This window comes from Malania oleifera, chromosome 9, assembly GCF_029873635.1.
Source record: "Malania oleifera isolate guangnan ecotype guangnan chromosome 9, ASM2987363v1, whole genome shotgun sequence".
NCBI classification, from domain to species: Eukaryota; Viridiplantae; Streptophyta; class Magnoliopsida; order Santalales; family Ximeniaceae; genus Malania; species Malania oleifera.
The window spans coordinates 80,848,805-80,868,983 of NC_080425.1; the positions used below are offsets into that span (position 1 = coordinate 80,848,805).

Genomic DNA, 20,179 nt, shown 5'->3' on the forward strand with positions numbered 1-20,179 from the left:
GGCTGCTACGGATGTGGTGACAGGTACATTTATGGTTTTATCATATCCGATTATTATTCTTTTTGACTCGGGTGCTACTCATTCTTTCATTTCTGCATCTTATGTTAAATTATCTGAGAGTGAGACCCAGTTATTAGATATAGTGTTGTTGGTAGCTACACCATCAGGATCAATGATCAGATGTTAGAGGGTACTTAGAGGATATCCGATAGAAATTCAGGGGAAAGTACTACCAGAAGATCTGATTATGTTTGATATGTGTGGGTTCGATATAATACTGGGTATGGACTGGTTGGCTGCTAATCATGCTAACATTGATTGTTTTAAGAAAGAAGTAATTTTCAAACCTCCTGGAGAGCAGGAATTTGGATTTGTTGGTTCATAGGTACGTGCTCCAACACAGTCTGTGTCCGCTGTGCAGGTAGGCTAATTACTCCTGGACGGAGGTCAGGGGTTTATAACATTTGTGAAAGAAGTATCTGAAAATGAATTAAAGATTGACAGCACTCCAGCAGTACAAGAATTTCTAGATGTTTTTCTAGAGGAATTACTTGGGTTGCCTCTTGTGTGCGAGGTAGATTTTCCTATAGATTTACCTCCAGGGACCATGCCGATTTCTAAGGTTTCTTACCGTATGACTCCAGCTGAATTGGGAGAATTAAAGGAACAGTTGCAAGACTTGCCGAGCAAGGGGTTTATACGACCCAGTGTATCGCCGTGTTGAGCTCAAGTGCTGTTCGTAAAGAAGAAAAATGGGTCCATGAAGATGTGTATTGATTATTGAAAAATCAACAAGGTTACTATTAAGAATAAATATCCTCTACCCTGTATAGACGATTTGTTTGATCAGCTCCAGGGTACACGGGTATATTCCAAGATTGACCTCAGATCCGGGTATCATCAAGTGAGAGTAAAAGTGGAGGACGTCGCGAAGACAGCCTTCAGGACCACGTATAGCCACTATGAATTTCTCGTTATGCCGTTTGGTCTGACGAATGCCCCGACTGTGTTCATAGACTTGATGAACATAGTTTTTCACCAGTATTTAGACCGGTTTGTAGTAGTTTTTATTGATGATATACTGGTATACTCGAAGAGTTTTGGGGAGCATGGCATGCATTTGAGGCAGGTGTTGCAGACTCTTAGAGAGGAGAAGTTTTATGCTAAGTTTAGCAAGTGTGAGTTCTGGCTTGAGAAGGTAGCATTTTTAGGCTATGTGATCTCAGGGGATGGTATTTCAGTGGATCTCAGTAAGATTGATGTGGTGGTAAATTAGGCTAGGCTAAGAAATGTGCACGAAGTTTGGAGCTTCTTAGGACTAGTAGGTTATTACCGCCATTTCGTTGAGGGATTTTCAGCTTTGTCAGGACCTCTCACGCGATTGACTAGGAAAAATGCCAGGTTTGTGTGGGATGAAGAATGTGAGTAGAGCTTCTAGGAATTAAAACAGCGGCTCATCACTGCACCAGTTTTGATGATTCCATTAGGAGGTGATGGTTATGTTATCTACAGTGATGCGTCTTTGAAAGGGTTCAGTTGTGTGCTAATGCAGCATGGTAGGGTGGTGGAGTATGCGTCAAGACAGTTGAAAGAATATGAAAAAAAACTACCCTACTCATGATCTGGAATTGGCTACGGTTGTACATGCACTGAAAATCTGGAGACATTATCTATATGGTGAGAGGTGTGAAATATTTTCTAATCATAAGAGCCTAAAGTACTTCTTTACACAGAAAGAGTTGAATATGTGACAAAGAAGGTGGTTGGAACTTATTAAGGATTATGACTGTACCATCAGTTACCACCCAGGTAAAGCAAATGTGGTAGCTGATGCACTGAGCCGTAAATTAGGAGACACAACACAACTAATAGCGGTAGTTCAGCATTCGATTATGATGGACTTAGAGAGACTCGGTGTGGAATTAGTGGAAGATGATTCTCAGGCACTTATTTCCAGTTTGATTGTACAGCCCACATTATATGAAAGGATTAAAACTTCTCAGAGAGATAATCCATAGTTAGTGGAGGTGCTTGCCAGGATACAGGATGGTCATGGAGAGGAATTCAGTATTTCTGACGATGGGGCTCTGAGATTTCGCACCAGATTGTGTGTGCCTGCAGATGATAGCATCAGGAGGATGATTTTAGAGGAGGCACACAGATCTCTATACACTGTTCATCTTAGTAGTACGAAAATGTATAAGGATCTGCGAGAGTATTTCTGGTGGAGTGGCATGAAGAGGGAGATAGCAGAGTTTGTGCAGCAGTGTTTGATATGCCAGCAGGTTAAGGCTGAGCACTAGAGGCCGGCTAGTCAATTGTAGCCACTTTTCATTCCCGAGTAGAAGTGGGATCACGTATCCATGGATTTTGTTACTGGGCTGCCACCGGTACTGCATGGTCAAAATGCCATCTGGGTAATTGTTGATAGGCTGACGAAGACAGCGCACTTTCTGCCCATTAAGATTAGCTACCCTATGAACTGGTTAGCAAAGATATATATACAAGAGATTGTTCGACCCCATGGAGTGTCGGTATCCATAGTCTCGGACCGTGATCCACATTTTACGTCATGGTTCTGGAGGAGTTTACAGGAGGCACTAGGGACTCAGCTAACATTCAGCACAACTTTCTATCCTCAGACCGATGGTCAAACTAAGAGAAATATCCAGGTATTAGAAGATATGCTTCGTTCTTGTGTGCTAGACTCTGGAGGTAGTTGGATTCAGTTTTTGCCGCTAGTTGAATTTGCTTATAATAATAGTTATCAGACTAACATCGACATGACACCCTACGAAGCATTATATGGTAGGAGATGCCAATCTCCTCTTTTCTGGGATGAAGTAGGTGAAAGGCGAGTTTTGGGTCCAGAGATAATTCAGCAAGCGTGTGATAAAGTACGACTTATTCGAGATAGGATCAGTGCAGCGCAGAGTCGGCAAAAAAGCTACGCGGATACTCTCCATCGAGAACTGGAATTTAAAGTGGGTGATCATGTATTTCTGAGAATAACTCTACTGAAGGGGATCTTGAAATTTGGGAAGAAGGGTAAGTTGAGCCCTAGGTTTATTGGCCCATTTGAGATACTTGAGAAGATTGGGCCAGTAGCCTATCGACTAGCTTTACCGCCATCTTTATTTCGAGTTCATGACGTATTTCATGTTCTTATGCTAAGGAAATACGTCCCAGATCCTTCCCATATCATTAGCCATACAAAATTGGAAGTCAGTGAGGCTTTAGCGTATGAAGAAGCTCCAGTTCAGATCCTAGACAAAAAAGATCAGGAATTACGTAATAAGAAGATACAGTTGGTAAAAGTTCTGTGGAGAAATCACGCAATAGAAGAGGCTTCGTGGGAACTTGAAAGCGAGATTAGATAGAAATATCCCCACTTGTTTAGTGGGTCATAACAATTATGTATAATTAAAGTAATAGTAATTTTATTTTGTTGAGTCCAGTGTAATTGTAAGCTAGTGTATAGGATAGGTAGTATTTTGGTTTTGGGGGAAATTTTCTTTTATGGTTGTAATCTCCCATAACTACCCATGTAACCACGGTATTCCTCCGCCATAAGTGAGGGCAGGTAATAAAATAAGTAGACCTTTTTCTTTTACTAGATGATGGAGAGTATAGATTGAGATACAGATAGTAAATTTTGAGGATGAAATTTTATAAGGAGGGGAGAATGTAGTGACCCGAAGAATAATAGTATTTAAATAATAAGAGGGAGAGAAATGGAAATAGAAACAGAAGGATGAAAATTTCAAGAATTGCCAGGCTTCATCGACGAATGCAGGATTTCTTCAATGAAGGTCTTCAGGATCTTGTCGACGAGGTTCCGTTTCGTCGACGAGAAAATACCGAGTGAAGGATTGCGCTACTCTGAATTTCGTTGATGAATGGTAAGGTTTGTCAACAAATTTAATGAAGGACTCGTCGACGAGGTGACGTGTCTCATCGACGAATCTGGCATAATAAGTAGTGAAAATCGGATTTTTATCACATTTGCAGTGCTCTCTCTCTCTCTCTCTCTCTCTCTCTCTCTCTCTCTCTCTCCCTCTCTCCCTCTCCTCTCTCTCTTCTACGGTCCCTCTCCCTTCTCTCTTCGATTTTGGCCCCGTCAGTCGCCGGATCGACGATCTGAGGCCACCGCGATGTTCCTGGCAGAGTTCTCTTCAAGTCTGTCGGAATGGATCGTTGGTGAAACGAAGTTGGAATTCATCCCAAATCCAGGGTAAGGTCTTTTATTCAGTTTTTGGCCTCCTGGCAGTTGTAGGAAATGATGTAGGCTAAGAAATATTGATGTTTTGTTTTGAGATTTATGGTTTTCAGGGTGTTGAATGGAGAACCCTGCGGGTGTTGGACCCGTTATAGTAGGGGATTTTTAGCAAGAAACAGGTAAGGGAAATATACTATGCTAGGTTATTTGAGAATGTTTTCAGTATAAAATAATAAATGTTTCACCAGAGTATTGTTTACAGTAGAGATTTATACAGTTTATCAAATATGATTAATATGTTTTAAAATTACTGTGTGGCTTGAGAATATGTATATAGTATAGAAACATGCTTTACAGTATTTTTCACAGATGTGTTTTACAAAATATACAGATAGTGAATGTATTTTACAGCAATTACAGAAATACCATGATTATATAGTTTTATAGTACCATGACATATAGATTTACAGTTAATTACAGAAACACAGTTGGTATAGAGATACAGTTTTCCACAGCGTTATGGTTTATACAATTATTATAGAATCATGGTAAAACAGATAATTGTATATAGAGGTGTATTATATAGTATCAGACCCTATTGGACTATACAGTTACAGAGCACGGTACCATAGCTACATACAGTTTATAGAGTGCAACCACCTATTCAGATAATACGTGGTATAAAGATCGACCACATAGAGCCCACGAGTGGACAGGCTCCCCATCAGATATGGGTTGAGGATGGCTAATCAGACTATAAAGTATAGTGATTTATTCGTAGTTGGCCAGCCAGCGTAAATCCTGCCTATGGGCCGCACAATCCTGTCATGAGGGGTTAAATCATGACACAAAGTTATCCACAGGGAAGTTTACAATTGTTATTATGTTTATACAGCTTTACAGAAACAGAAAATGTATACATATATTAGCAGTATTTTGAATAGAAACCTAAAGTACATAAATGTTAAGCAACAGGTAAAAGATGAAGACTATATTTCTAGTATTGTGCTTTACAGATTTAGTGATACATGACTATATAGTGATAGATTTTCTCAGTATTGTAGCTCAATTGCCACACACTAGTAATAGCAAATTTCTTCTTACTGAGCTTTAGCTCATCCCAATGTTGAATTATTTTTTCAGGTGAGCCAGTTGGGCGAGCGGACCAGGCTCACAGATAGAGGAGTCACAGTACTGCCCTGTCAGAGAGAGTGAGTATATTTTTTGTAGTATTTTTGTATAGCCCTCACCGGTTGAGGATATTGGGAGAACAGTCAAATATGTGTATTTTGGGAAACCTATTAGCATTCTCGTATTGTACATAATTATATCTGGATATGTTTATTAGATTTCCGTTTCTTGCTGCTTAGGTTAAAGATTGGTTTCAATCCAGTATGGTATCAGAGCATGTTAAATATCATAGTATAAAAAATAAAAATAAAACTCAGTTATATAGTAGGTCGTTACATGAAGTACTAGTCTCAGATGAGCTTCATACTCCTCAGGTCTCCTCGAATAGACCAAAATATCATCTCTGAACACAATAACAAACTGGTCTAAGTACTCATGGAATACCCTGTTCATCATATCCATAAATACCGCTGCAGCATTCGTCAACCCGAATGACATAATCAGGAACTTGTAATGGTTGTACCGTGTTCAAAAAGCAGTCTTTGATACATCATTTGATCTAACCTTCACCTGATGATATCCAGATTGCAGATCGAATTTAGATAAAATCTGCATACCCTGAAGCTTATCAAACAGGTCATTAATTCGGGGTAATGGATACTTGTTTTTCGCCGTTACCTTATTAATCTCTCGGTAGTTGATGCACATCCTCATCGACCCGTCCTTCTTCTTTACAAACAACACCGATGCACCCCAAGGCGATACACTCAGTCTGATAAACCCCCTATCTAAAAGCTCTTGTAATTGCTCCTTTAACTCCTTTAATTTAGTTAGAGCCTTTCTATATAGGGCTTTGGAGATTGGTTGTAACAACCGTCAATAAAATACGACATAATAAATGAAATGGTCAACCCGAACCCGTGGGTAATGGGGACATCTATCAAACACAGCGGAAGACCTAGCAGCAGGAAACATAAATCTCAACATCCAATCATAAAACATAATACCAGAGCTTTCTATTAACATCAATATACTGTTTATGTGTACAATCTCCAAAATTCAAAAACATCACTAGGACCATACAACAAAAATCTCCTAGTCCTAGTTCGACGCTTACCCTTTTAGTAGGGAAGCACTAATCACTCAACGGCGGCCCTGACCCGCCGGTCTCTCTAGGTTTCCTGAAAAGTTAATTAATGTTAGGGGGGAGACACTTCTCAGTAAGGGAAAATAAACTAAATACAGCTGTGTGACAACATGAACATTTAAAGTGCTTATACATATACAGTATATTTCATAACTCTAGAAATAATCATAATATCATACTCGATAATCATGTACTTTCATATTTGTTAATAAATCATAACATACAAAAGCATCTATTATCACTGTAATAACATACATAAAAACATCTGTTGTAACTGTAGTACTGAAAATATACCCAGGATGAATAGCTAGCTAATGTCATGTATTACCCCCCATGACGGGTTATGCAGCCCGAAGGCGGGACCCGACAATGGCTGGCCGACCACTACCGGATCAAATATGTCTGTAAGTACGATGGGCCCGCCACACCCTGGTCTAGACTGCCAGGTGGACGTCCACACTCTACTGAAAGCCACATCGACTATCCATCTCCCATCCCCTCGTGGGACGGTTAGCACTAATCTGAAGTAGATATCTTGTAATATCCCCCTTTCGGGCGTTGTCACTTTCTTTTAGGGGCCTTGCACCCGTGGCAACAATGGGTACCTATTAGAGCACTCACTGACATTGAGGCGTTACGTATCGCCGTCCCTCAATTCAGTAAGCCCTCGGGTGGAGAGTCTTACTTCGCCACAATCATTCATAAGCGAGTTCCCGAGGATCGGGGGTAACTAGCCCTTTGCTCTGATACCAAATGTAGCGATCCTCCATAAAATACAGCATAATAAATAAATGGTCAACCCGAACTCGTGGGTAACAGGGACACCTGTCATACATAGCCGAAAACCTAGCACCAGTAAATATAAAAATCCATACATCCATCCATAAAACATAATACAAGAACTTTCTATTAACATCAATATACTGTTCATATGTACAATCTCCAAAAAGTCAAAATAACACTAGCACTATGCAACAAAAATCTCCTAGTCCTAGCTCAGGGCTTACCCTTCTAGTAGGGAAGCACCAATCACTCAACGGTGGCCCTGACTCGCCGGTCTTTCTGGGTTTCCTGAAAAATATATTAATGTTGGGGGTGAGACACTTCTCAGTAGGGAAAAGTAAACTAAATATAGCTTTGTGGCAACATGAATATTTAAAGTGCTTATACATATACAGTACATTTCATACTCTGGAAATAATCATAATATCATGCTGGATAATCATGTATTTTCATATTCGTTAATAAATCATAACATACATAAACATCTGTTATAACTCGTAATATTGAAAATCAACCAAGGATGAATAGTTAGCTAATGTCATGTATTACCCCCCCCCATGACGGGTTGTGCAGCTCGAAGGCGAGACCCGACAATGGCTGGCCGACCACTGTCGAATCAAATATGTTTGTAAGTACGATGGGCCCGCCACACCCTGGTCTGGACTGCCAGGTGGACGTCCAGACTCTACTGAAAGCCACATCGACTATCCATCTCCCATCCCCTCGTGGGACGGTTAGCACTAATATGGCCTCGTGCCAAATCTCATCTACCCATAGCTACGGTACCGAGCTCCTGATCTGAACTAAACTAACATCCTGGTTGCAATAACATATAATACATGAACATACGTAACATCCACACGGCCTTATGACGAAAACATAGATACGGCCTCGCGCCGAAATTATACGTATGGCCTCGTGCCAAAATCATAGTAAACATATATATATATATATATATATATATATATGGCCTCGCGCCAATAACATCAATATGGCCTCGTGCCGATAGCATAATAAATACGGCCTCGTGCTAATAGCATAATAAATACAGCCTCGCGCTGATAACATAAATATGGCCTCGTGCCAAATACATTTCAGGTATTTACATTTGAAAATAACTCATTTATTATATATTCGTCAACTCAATATAACATAACCAATCTTTCCAAAATAGCTGAAAATGTGTTTTACTCGTAAAAGCATTCATATCTTATCTCATTTCACGTAAAATAATATTCATGCCACACATGCTCTATTAAAAGTCATACTTCATATTTTAAAATCATGATTTTCTGACATCTCATACATACATATACTTTTTAAGCATCATAGCAGTATTTTCCCAATCGTACATTTCATTCATAATAAACGAATATATCATATGTTCTTCTGAAAATAAAACTACTCAAAATCAATAATAGTTTGCATGGAAAAGAACTGCTTTAGTTTACTCCCTTACCTGGCTATTGAGAAAGCCCCCGAAAATCCTAGCCTGACCCCCATAGGATTTCTTACTCAATATCCTGAAACTCAAAACTCCAAGTATTAAACATCTATATTTTCATGCGTACATCAATTTTTATAACTACCTCAAAGTCTAATTTGGCTTAAGAAGCCTTACCTCAACTTTGGGATGATTCCCAACTTCGTTTCCCTAACGATCTGTTTCGGCAAACTTGTAGGGAACTTCGCTAGGAGCGTCGTGGTAGCCTCAGATCTTCGATCCGATGTAAAACCAGCCCAAAATCGAAGAGAGAGAGTGAGAGAGCCGAAGGGGAGAGAGAGGAGAGAGAAAGGCTTCTTAAAAATGATATTTTTCCTGGATTTTTCATACTTATAAAACAAAGGATTTCGTCGACGAGCCCGACCTTTGTCGACGAGTCCTTCACAAATTTCATCGACGAGACCCTGTATTCATCAACAAAATTCAGGCTACCTCCGAACCCCTCTCGACATTTTCTCGTCGACGAAGCCCTGTGTTCGTCGACGAATTCTCTTAAGCCTTCGTCGACGAATTCTGTTTCTATTTCCCTCTCTCTTTATTATTTAAATTCCATTTAAAAATTTGGGTCGTTACATATTTGATCTACATATATAGCTACGGTACCGAGCCCTGAACTAAACTAAACTAAACTAACATCCTGGCTGTAATAACATATAATACATGAACATACATAATATCATCACGGCCTCGTGCCGAAAACATAGATACGGCCTCGTGCCGAAATCATACATATGGCCTCGTGCCAAAATCATAATAAATACGGCCTCGCGCCAAAGTCATAAATACGGCCTCGTGCCGATAATATAAATATGGCCTCGCGCCAGATACGTTTAAGGTATTTACATTCTGAAAATAACTCATTTATCATATATTCGTCAAACTCAGTATAGCATAACTTGTCTTTCAAAATACCTAAAAATATGCTTTGATCGTAAAATCCTTCATATCATGATTCACTTCACATAAAAACAATGTTCATGCCACACATATGCCGTTTAAAGTCATGCTTCATATTCTAAAATCATCCTTTCTGGCATCTCATACATACATATACATTTTTCATCATAATAACAGTATTTTCCAAACATACATTTCATATGTATTATACAAAGATAGTATAGGCTTTTCTGAAAATAAATGTGCTCACAATTAATAATAATATGCATGAAAAATTTCTGCTTTAGTTTATTCCCTTACCTGACTACTGAGAAACCCCCCAAAATATCCTAGGCTAACCCCCGTATGACTTCCTGATCAACACCCTAAAACTCAAAACTCCCAGTATTAAACATTAGTATTTTCATGCGTACATCAATTTCTATAACTACCATAAAGTCTAATTTGGCTTAAAAAGCCTTACCTCAACTTTGGGATGATTTCTAACTTTGTTTCCCCAACGATCCGCTCCGGCAAACTTGTAGGGAACTTCACCAGGAGCGTCGTGGTAGCCTCAGATCTTCAATCCGACGTAAAACTAGCCCAAAATTGAAGAGAGAGAGTGAGAGGGCCGAAGAGTAGAGAGAGGAGAGAGAGAGGAGCATGAAAAATGAATAAAAAATCGGATTTTTCATATTTATAGGCGGCGGAATTCGTTGACGAGTTCTTCATAAATTTCGTTGACGAGACCCTGTATTCGCCAACAAAATTCAGGCTGCCTCAGAACCCTTCTCGGTATTTTCTCATTGACGAAGCCCTGTGTTCGTTGACGAAATCTTTAAAGCTTTCGTCGACGAAACCCTGTGTTCGTCAACAAAGCTTGGCAGCTTCCCTTCTTTTCCCTTTTCCAAATTTTCCTTTCTTTATTATTTAAATTTCATTTAAAAATTCGGGTCGTTACATTGGTGCTGTCCTTGGGATCAGATCAATTGCAAATTCCACCTTACAATCAGGAGGCAACCTCGGTAAATCCTTTGGAAAAACATCAGGGAATTCCTTTATCACTGGGATATTTTCCACCTTGAGTTCCTCATTTGGCGTTTCCTTCACCACTGCAAGGTAACCTTGGCATCCCCCCAAAAGTAACCTCTTCACCTGAATAGCCAAAAGGATCTATGGTTTTGAACACACACACAATCCAACAAATACAAACTCCTACTCCCCAGGAGGTCTGAATACCACCTCCTTCCAACTACAGTCAATGCTCACATAACTGGATGCTAGTCAGTTCATGCCTATAATAATGTCAAAACCATGCATATCAAGAACTATCAAACTAGCAGGAAACACTCTCTCCTGAATCTCTACTAGATAATCCCTGATCACCTTACTACATACTAACACTGACCCTATCGGTGTGCCTACTACTAACTCTATTTCTAACAGTTGAGCCCCTAACCCACATAGTTTGACAAATCCCCGAGACACAAATGAGTCGGTTGCACCTGAATCAAATAATACAATGACAATATCTGATAGTATGTAAATAGGATATAACCCGACTTAGAAATTTCACCTTTAACATAATTAATGCAACAATGGAATAATGGAATTGATATAATATACGAGTTCTAATTTAATAATTCATATTCCAATTCTATCACAAAACCATTGAGGTAAAAATCTACATCCTAACATTAACTTCACACACATACCCACTCATCCTAACATTCCCACCTAAATTTTCTGAATTCCAGTCCCTCAACCTAGAAACGAAACCATTGATGGATTTGCCATGGTTTTCTGAAACTCGCGACTGATTCAAAAAATCATAGAAGCTCGTCAATAGATTTCTGCCTCCAAGCTTCCAGACCAAAACCCATCTTAACCTACCCAATCTTATCCCTATCCTATCTCAACCTATACTTTGGTAATTATCAATCCTCAAAGTCTATAGAACCTAACAAACCTAGGCTCTGATACCACATGTAACAACCCCGACCCGCCATGTGGACTCGGAGTGCTACTTTAGTGACGTCAGTGTACTCGATACCTTATTCATCAAATATAAAACACATATACAGTGGAAATAAAATATAAAATCCTCAAATTACATTACCAAAGTTCTAACTATCTTTGTATACAAATATATCCATTTTCATATAATTATATCTCATAAAACTAAAAAAAAAAATAAAATCTCTATCTACACATTACCTACTTAAAATTTACACCACTAGCCCAACTCCTCTAGCCTGCTAGACCCAATCTCTAGGATTCCCTGAAAAGACAGTTTGTAAAGGAGGGGTGAGGCATAACTCAGTAAGGGAAAGACTAAGTTAATGTCAGTGAGTGGCCTGCACGCATTTAGTGTACAAAAAATAACCAGTTCATTAAAAAGATAAACACATTTATGAAAATATTCTTAATTTACACTCACTCACAGACACACACACTTAGTCGAGGATAGGGAAGATTACCCGCCTATACAAGTAGCTTCCCTCTGCTCTAATACCATTACTGCTCTAGGGCACTCGCCTTTCTCAGCATGCTTTCAAAATTATTTGATTAATTATTCGTATTCACATAAATTAACATATATGCATATAAGACACTCCTTGTGACAAACACGCCACTTACTTCCCCCATGAAACGGGTTGTGCGGCCCGAAAGCTGGATTAAGCTTGGGTGATCAGCCCAAACAAAGTAAAAAAAAAAAAAAAAAAAAAAAAACAACATCCTCTACAAACATATCTGCAGGCATCCACAACAAAGTTGCAAGTCCAACGCCCTTACTTTAACCTCATACAGGAAGTCATCTGGACCCCCTACACTTCTATCCAGAACAGTATGGGTGCACATGGTCTAACTAGCAATGGTACCGTGCTCACATTACACTGGTTCCCAGGGTTCCTAAAGCATATCATGCAATTTAGATAATAGAAATCACCATTTAAAACATGAATTCACATATATTTCCCGTTATTCTAAAAACCTGACCCCCGACCACAAAATACAATATGGCATATAACCATCAATTAAAACTCGGCCCTCGGCCCTCAAATAATAATTCTGGCCCTTGGCTAATCAAACAATACCCGACCACTGGCCGTTAGTTCAAACACATGCATTACATAAACAGTTCTAGTATTTTCACAAGCATTTAAAGTATTTCTCAAACAATTTAGTATTTCAAAATTCCAAATCCAAATATACAATAATCCATACCAATTAAATCATCTACCACATGATTTTACATGTTTTAACATATTCATATAAACAAACAAACTTTCCACTGTTCATTTTATTCGAAAATACCATACCATATATTCTAGGTTTATAAAATCCATTTCGAACGGTTAGTTTTCAAAATAGCCCTTAAATTACCAAATGAATAAATAAATAAATAAATATATTTATATAAACATAACAATTAAATTGATTCAAGTTTTATAAGATTACTGACTTAACTTAATCCCCTTATCTGATTCCTGAAAAAGCCCGCTAACACTCCGGCCTATGCCCCACGACATTCAAAATTCCCGAAATCCTGAAATTCAAATTTCACTACATTACTCATCACAATTCCTAGAGTAACTTTTCCTAAAATTTCCCTAAACTCTGAATACCTTAAATAGCCTAATAAAACATAAATTATTAAACTTACCCCCAATTTAGGATTGGTACCTCGAAACTCCAATTCAAAAACCCGCTCCGACTAGATTGTATAGAATCTCCCCACAAATCTCCTGGTAATTTTCATTCGTTAATTGGGTTTATGGTTTAAGAGAAATTGAGGTAAGTTTGAGAATTGACCTTACCCCATGAGATATGCCTATACCGCTTCCATGACAGATCCGCTCCAGTAGAAGTGTCGGTAGCGACGAGCATAGCCCAATGGTATTTCTGGATTTTCGATTGACCGAATATCGAAGACGAGATGGAGGAGAGTGGGAGAGAGGAGACGAAAGAATTGGGGGGCTCTGTCTGTTGTGCGTGAATTTTAATTTTAATTTTAATTTTAATTTTTAAAGAATAATAATAATTTTTTTTTAGGATCACTACACATTTAATACCTTTTAAGCTCCAAATAATTATATTTGTCAAGAAAACTCCAAAATAACTCACTTACAATGATTTTGGGATGGTGTCCCAAAACCCCAAATCAACGATTAGCTCCTACAACTTTGCAGAGAACGATCCTACGAACCTCGTGGTGGTTCTGGATCATCAAACCAGGTCAAATCCAACCCGAAATCGAAGAGAGAAGGTAGAGAGACCGTTTTTCTAGAGAGAGAAATGATTCATGTAAGATTTTCTCGCTGAAAATGAAAGAAATCGCTATTTATAGGCAAAGCCTTGTCGATGAGACACGTGGACCCGTCGACGATCCCATGAAGAACACTCGTCGACAAAACCGTGAGCTCATCAACGAGTTTCAGAATATCTCAAACCCTCTCTAGTTAATACTCGTTGACAAGACATGCATACTCGGCGACGAGGCTCGGAAGATCGCTCATTGACGAGAAAATCAAGTTCGCCAACGAGTGCCAGCTTATTACTTTTTTAAAAATTTTGTTTCCCCTTATTCTATTTTCCCTTTTCCTTTTAGTATCTTCCTTATTATTTCAAATAGTTAAAATTTTCTAGGTCGTTACAAACTATGCTTTATGCTTTGGCACATTGGGCAATTAAGAAACAACATGTATAGAAAATAAAAATTATTGAAATGCGAATGTTAAGGTCGAAGAGTAGTTTAACATTAAAAGATAAAGTAAAAAATGAAATATATAATAATAATAATAATAATAATAATAATAATAATAATAATAATAATAATAATATAGACATAGCACCGGTTGAAAATAAGATAAGGAATGGGCGACTTAGATTCTTTAGGCATTTGAAATGTAGGGCTAGTAGAACACCACAGTATTCTCCCATTGCTTGTTTTGTAACCACGGTATTCATCCGTCACGGTATTTATTTATTAATAAATAAATGAAGGTGTCGCCTTTCTTTGGAAAAAAAAAAAAAAGGGGCTAGTAGAACACCAGCCAATAAGGCAAAGTAAGTTAGTTATTAAATCTAACATGTAAAATGGTAGGCATAGGTTTAAAATAACTTGAGATGAGATTATGAGGAAGGATTTGATAACTCTTAATCTAATAGAAGAAAGCACTTATCTTGGTCGGATAAATTGACGAAAGAAGATCCATGTAGTCAATCGTACCTAATGAGACTAAGGTTTGTTTTTGTAGAAATAAATAAATAAAACTACACCTATTATTTACACATATTTTTACAAAATATCTTATTTCATATTTATTGTTACATAAGATAAAAAAAATTAAAATTGTGATAATGCATATAGAGAATCATCTTTGCTGACATTGTTTTGGTTATTCAATTATAAATTTTTATACAAAATTATAAGAAAAATAATGTTATATTTTGGAAGTATAATTTTTGCGTTTGGAATTGAATCTCAATCCATTTCAATAGATTTTAATATAATTTATATTTTATTTTATTTAAGAGGAAGTGGATGTTGTTCAGAACTTTCGTTAGTCCAAACGACACCGTTTGCTTCCTTATTTCAAGAATGACGCGTCTGAATCTCGCAGCGGCTCTGCTTCTTCCCAACACGATTTTTCCGTACGGTACCGTGTACCGTACAGTAAAGGTGTCCCTGCCGCCAATGACAGTTATAACAACCTCTCTCTCTCTCTCTCTCTCTCCCTCCGAGCTGCTGATATAAGAGTACGGAATCTTAAACCCTCATTCGCATCAGCATCATCTTTCTCTTAAACCCTCATTTGCATCATCATTATCATCATCATCGTCATCCCTCTCCCTCTCCCTCTCTCTCTCTCTCTCTCTCTCTCTAAGTTTGTGAATTTGAAGGAAAAATGCCGGCACTAGTGGCGCAGCCACCGCCCCCGCCACCTGCAGCGACGCTGCAGCCGTCTCATCCTCCGCAGAATTGCTCGCTGTACGTGGGAGATCTGGACCCAGAAGTGACGGAGGTGGACCTTGAGAAAGCATTTAGCGAAGTGGGTTTGGCACCATCTGTTAGCCTCTGCAAGGACCTCGTGTCGAGGAAATCTCTGTGTTACGCTTACCTCAACTTCGGCTCTCACTCCGATGGTATGCGTTATCCTCCCTCTGATTCTCATTTTTCTTGGTTGTCTGCTTGATAACGCAATCTTGGATGCTGCTTATCTTTCTTGGTTTCTTTGTTCTTAATGATGACTTGGGTACTAGTTCACTTCATTGCTTGTGAACGTATGGGTTGTGATTAAAGGCTCAGTTCTTGTTCTTCTTTGCTGGCTTCTTGTGCTTTGGGCCCATAGGAAGGAAAATTTCTGCACTGCTCTGCAATGCTTTGTTCTCATTTTTTCGTTCTTCACTTTTCTCATGTTAACTACGATTTTGGTGGTTAGTGTCTTCTTGCTGTGAAAAAATTCCGTGTTTGCCTTCTCTTTCTTTAAGTTTGTGTGCCTTAAAGCATATATTTGTTAAATTTTCCTGCTTTGTTTTTCCTTCTGAGTGCGCGTTTCCTGAAATCTTCGTTTTCTGTTGTTAATGGTGCATTGTAAACTTGCTATTTTCCAATTTTTTGTTTGTTTTCTTTTGAGAAATGGGTGTCGTTTGTTATGCTTTCTTTCACTTTATAGCCTCAAATCCTCGATAAAAAAACGTTTTCCCCTCTCTTCTGTTCTACTCTAATTGTGTAAACACCCCTAAATTTAATGTATAAACGTGTTTCTTGTTTATGAGACTTTGGTACTCCTTATTTGTCTTGTTTTTGTTCTTCTTCCCCAAGCCAGTCTACTGTTTAGGAAAATATTTTTCCTGTGTTTCTCTTGCTTTCTTTCACTTCCTAGTTCCTGCACTTCGAATAAATTGTGAATTTTTTTGAAACCAAATTGTTTTATTCCTTAATTAGATTTCAATTAGGGTTTTATCTCTTTCTATTTCGTGCAAATTCTGATTTGTTCAGCTTCATCTGTTTTAATTATTTATTAAAAAATGTTTAACTTAGAATGTGCCCCTCTGTTTTAATCAGCTGCCAAAGCTCTAGCTTGTCTAAACCACACTAAACTGAAAGGGAAACCTATGAGGATGATGTGGTCTCAGAGAGATCCTCTTTCAAGGAAAACTGGTATTGGAAATCTCTTCATCAAGAACCTAGATCCATCGGTCACAAGTGCCTGCTTACAGGGCATTTTCTGCAACTTTGGCACTATACTTTCTTGCAAAGTAGCTGAGGAAAATGGGAAGAGTAAGGGTTTTGGCTTTGTTCAGTTTGATTCGGAGCAGTCTGCCACGGCTGCTCTCAATGCTCTCCATGATTCAATGCTTGAAGGGAAGAAGTTGTAAGTCCTCTATTTTCTTTGTTTTTTGTTCGTTCGCTGTTTATTTGCTCTGCTCTCAGTTCTATCCAAGATAGAATGCTCTGATCAATGTACGTATCAGCCAGGGCTTCTTGATTGGTAAATCTTTGTTGAAGAGAACAAACTGTTTTCTTGATAACTGTTTCTTGTCATTAAGAGGATCATCTTTGCTGAAGATAACAATTACCCAAGCTTTGTATCGATCATTGTCTAGATTCTAGATGCTTTTGTGAGTGATTGCTTATCTTTTTCAATTTGATAAGCATGTGTTAATCCTTCGTAGAAAGTGCCTTGAAGTTGATTAATGTTTTCCCCGCACCAAGTTGGCAAGGAAACAAAGGATTAAGGGAAAACAGAACCCTAATTCTTTACGCTTCTTACTTTCTTGTTTCTAATAAATGTAAAATTCAATCAGTTATTTGTATTTCTCAGAACCCTAAGGTTTTATATTTCTTAGGTTCTCAGTGATATAAACTTTTCAAACATAATTTTATAGCTTTTTTCCCCATGTTTTTTTTTTCAACAAAGAAGTGGACTGACTTGTATTTGTAGTTTCTTGTTGGTGTGCGATCGGTACCATACCACATCGCCTCTGTGCGCAATCCCAAGCCAGTATAAGATCCTCTTAACTCTTTTTCCTTAATGCCTGACATTTATTATTCTGAGTTCTTGTTTCAGGAGACTCCTATTGCTTCTAAGCTTCGCTACATCTGAAACAAGTTTCTTACCCCTCGTTTCCTGTTGTTTATTTTCTCGCTGGATTGATTTCCAGTATGATTATTGCTAATTTTCTGTATTTTTCAAGTTCTTTCTTGGATGTGCCTTATTGCTAATCATGGTTTTGTGATATTATTATTGCAAACTTGGTTCTTCGGATTTATCTAGACATGTGTCTAAATTTGTCAAGAAGAGTGAGAGGAAAGCAGCCATTGAAGAGAAAACATTTACAAATCTGTATGTGAAGCATCTGTGTGAAGATTGGACTGAAGATATTCTTCGAGACAAGTTTTCAGAATTTGGGAAGGTTTGCAGTGTTGCCATCATGAAGGATGGCGCTGGGAAATCGAGAGGTTTTGGGTTCATCAACTTTGAGTTGCCAGAAGAAGCAAAGAAGGCTGTGGAGGCCTTGAATGGTGTACCTTTAGGTAAAACAAATCCAATTTGTTCTTTAATACTTCATATAAATCTACTTTAAGAATTACTGGATCTGGCTATGACAATTATTGTTGTTTTGTGGACCAGGATCAAAGAATTTGTTTGTAGGAAGAGCTCAGAAGAAAGCTGAGAGGGAAGAGCTCTTGAAACGTGAGCGCGAGCTGATGCTCAAGTGTCACACTGAGAAATCAAAAGCTTCAAATCTTTATGTGAAGAATATCGACGTTTCTGTCGATGACAACAAATTACGGGAACACTTCAGTGGCTGTGGACAAGTACTTTCGGCAAAAGTGATGTGCAGTGATAATGGAATGAGTAAAGGATTTGGTTTTGTGAGCTTCTCCTCTCCAGAAGAAGCAAAGAGGGCTTTGGATACACTCCATGGTAAACATCGCTGATCTCTCTTGCATGTATACAAGAATGTAACCAATGTGCTTGTGTAATGGGTTCCTTTTATTTATTTATTTATTATTATTATTATTTATTTTTACAGGAACTAGTTTCCAGGGAAGATCTCTGTATGTGGCTATAGCGCAGCGTAGGGAAGATCGTCGTAGGATGCTGCAGAGTCACTATGCTCAAAACAACTCTGTACCATCTCTCTTTCCTTCCAGCCAGGATTACCTTTCCCTTCGATCTCGTTCACCTGGTTGTATTTTACCTCCTTGCCCTCCAAGCCTTCTCTCACACATGAATTCATACCAGCCAATCATGTACCAGCCCTTTTGCAGGAATATGGGGGGACTATACCCTTCCGCAACACAGAGTTGCCAGCCACATTATCCTACATATGTATGGAAAGCCTCCGGTTTACCATGTGACTAGTTTTCTGTTACCATTGTTCTTCTAATTATGATATTCATTCAACATTACTTATGATGATACAATTGCAGATTCCAATGAGACAAACTCAGCAAGGGAATCCCAGGGAATGGGTTTATCATCCTCATGTATGTTTTTTTTTTTCATTTTCAATTTTTTTCTTAATAAACTTGTGTCCAGTTATTTTTATATCAACTCCCCTTGATTTCCTAGAAAAGGGTATCTCCTGGCTCTAGCAAACACCATGTTTGTGTGTCTGTCTCTCTCGTGTAGGTGATCGTATGATTTTAACTAGTGCTTCTGTTTAATTATTTCCCTTATTCTTTATCCAGTCCATGGCATACACCAACTCTAGTGCTCCTATCCAAGATTTCAACCGTGGGAATCCTGGGGGGCAGAAGTTTGGCTCCAGGAAGCAAGGGAAAATCAGAGGTGGCCCTGCAGAAGCCTCATCTAAAGGACCTGCAGCAACTGCAAGAAGTACCACTGCAGCATCTTCCCCTGGTAGCTGCAAGAACATTGGGGAACTTCTCCACCCTCTCGTTGAGAACCTTCAGGTTTGTGAACACAAAATGTTGTTTTTCTTTAAATTCTAAATTTTTTTAATGGAAGGGCGTATAACTATGTCATGCAAGTTCTCATGTAACTATCTCTTTAGCTTTGTGTGTTGCTAACAATTGAACTAACACCTGCTCTCCCCCACCCACAATAAAGCCCAACTGTGCAGCTAAGATAACAGGAATGCTGTTGGAAATGAACAACTCCGATGTAATCAAGCTGCTTAAGTCACCAAAAACGTTGGCTGCACATGTTGAAAAGGCTGTTCAGGTGCTGAAGGAGACAAATTCATCAACCGGTGCCGATGCTGCTACTGGTCTGCCAGTCAAGTCTGCCCGCTGCTTGAACTACTGAGCACTTCTTGACAATGTTCGAATATTGCTTTAAGCCTCTTGATGTTTTTGAAACTACTGATATGTGAAATAGACCATACACTGTAAATACCTTCTAACTAGGTGATTGCACTATTTCTTTTGCATGACTGCGTCTTGCTTTACATGGAACAATTTAATACGACTTCTACTAATGATGTTGCTCTCCTTTGCTGTCCCTGTTGATTACTTTAAGCTCTTTTAAAATTTTTT

At 38.5% G+C, this 20,179-nt stretch overlaps 1 protein-coding gene across 2 annotated transcripts; it reads left to right on the forward strand.

The window, feature by feature from the left end:
- The first annotated feature begins 15,447 nt into the window (after nt 1–15,447).
- Nucleotides 15,448–20,135, forward strand: LOC131164260 (polyadenylate-binding protein 6-like). 2 transcript variants are annotated; one of them, XM_058121310.1, is made up of 8 exons: nt 15,448–15,810; nt 16,733–17,042; nt 17,946–18,205; nt 18,303–18,599; nt 18,709–19,007; nt 19,109–19,165; nt 19,370–19,594; nt 19,752–20,135. In XM_058121310.1, exons 1-8 carry the CDS (start codon nt 15,573–15,575, stop codon nt 19,947–19,949), a joined length of 1,884 nt encoding a protein of 627 aa, XP_057977293.1. In that variant the 5' UTR covers nt 15,448–15,572; the 3' UTR covers nt 19,950–20,135. The 2 variants fall into 2 exon arrangements, with proteins under 2 accessions (XP_057977293.1, XP_057977294.1); XM_058121311.1 differs by lacking the exon at nt 15,448–15,810 and adding an exon at nt 15,840–16,101.
- Nucleotides 20,136–20,179: the final 44 nt, after the last annotated feature.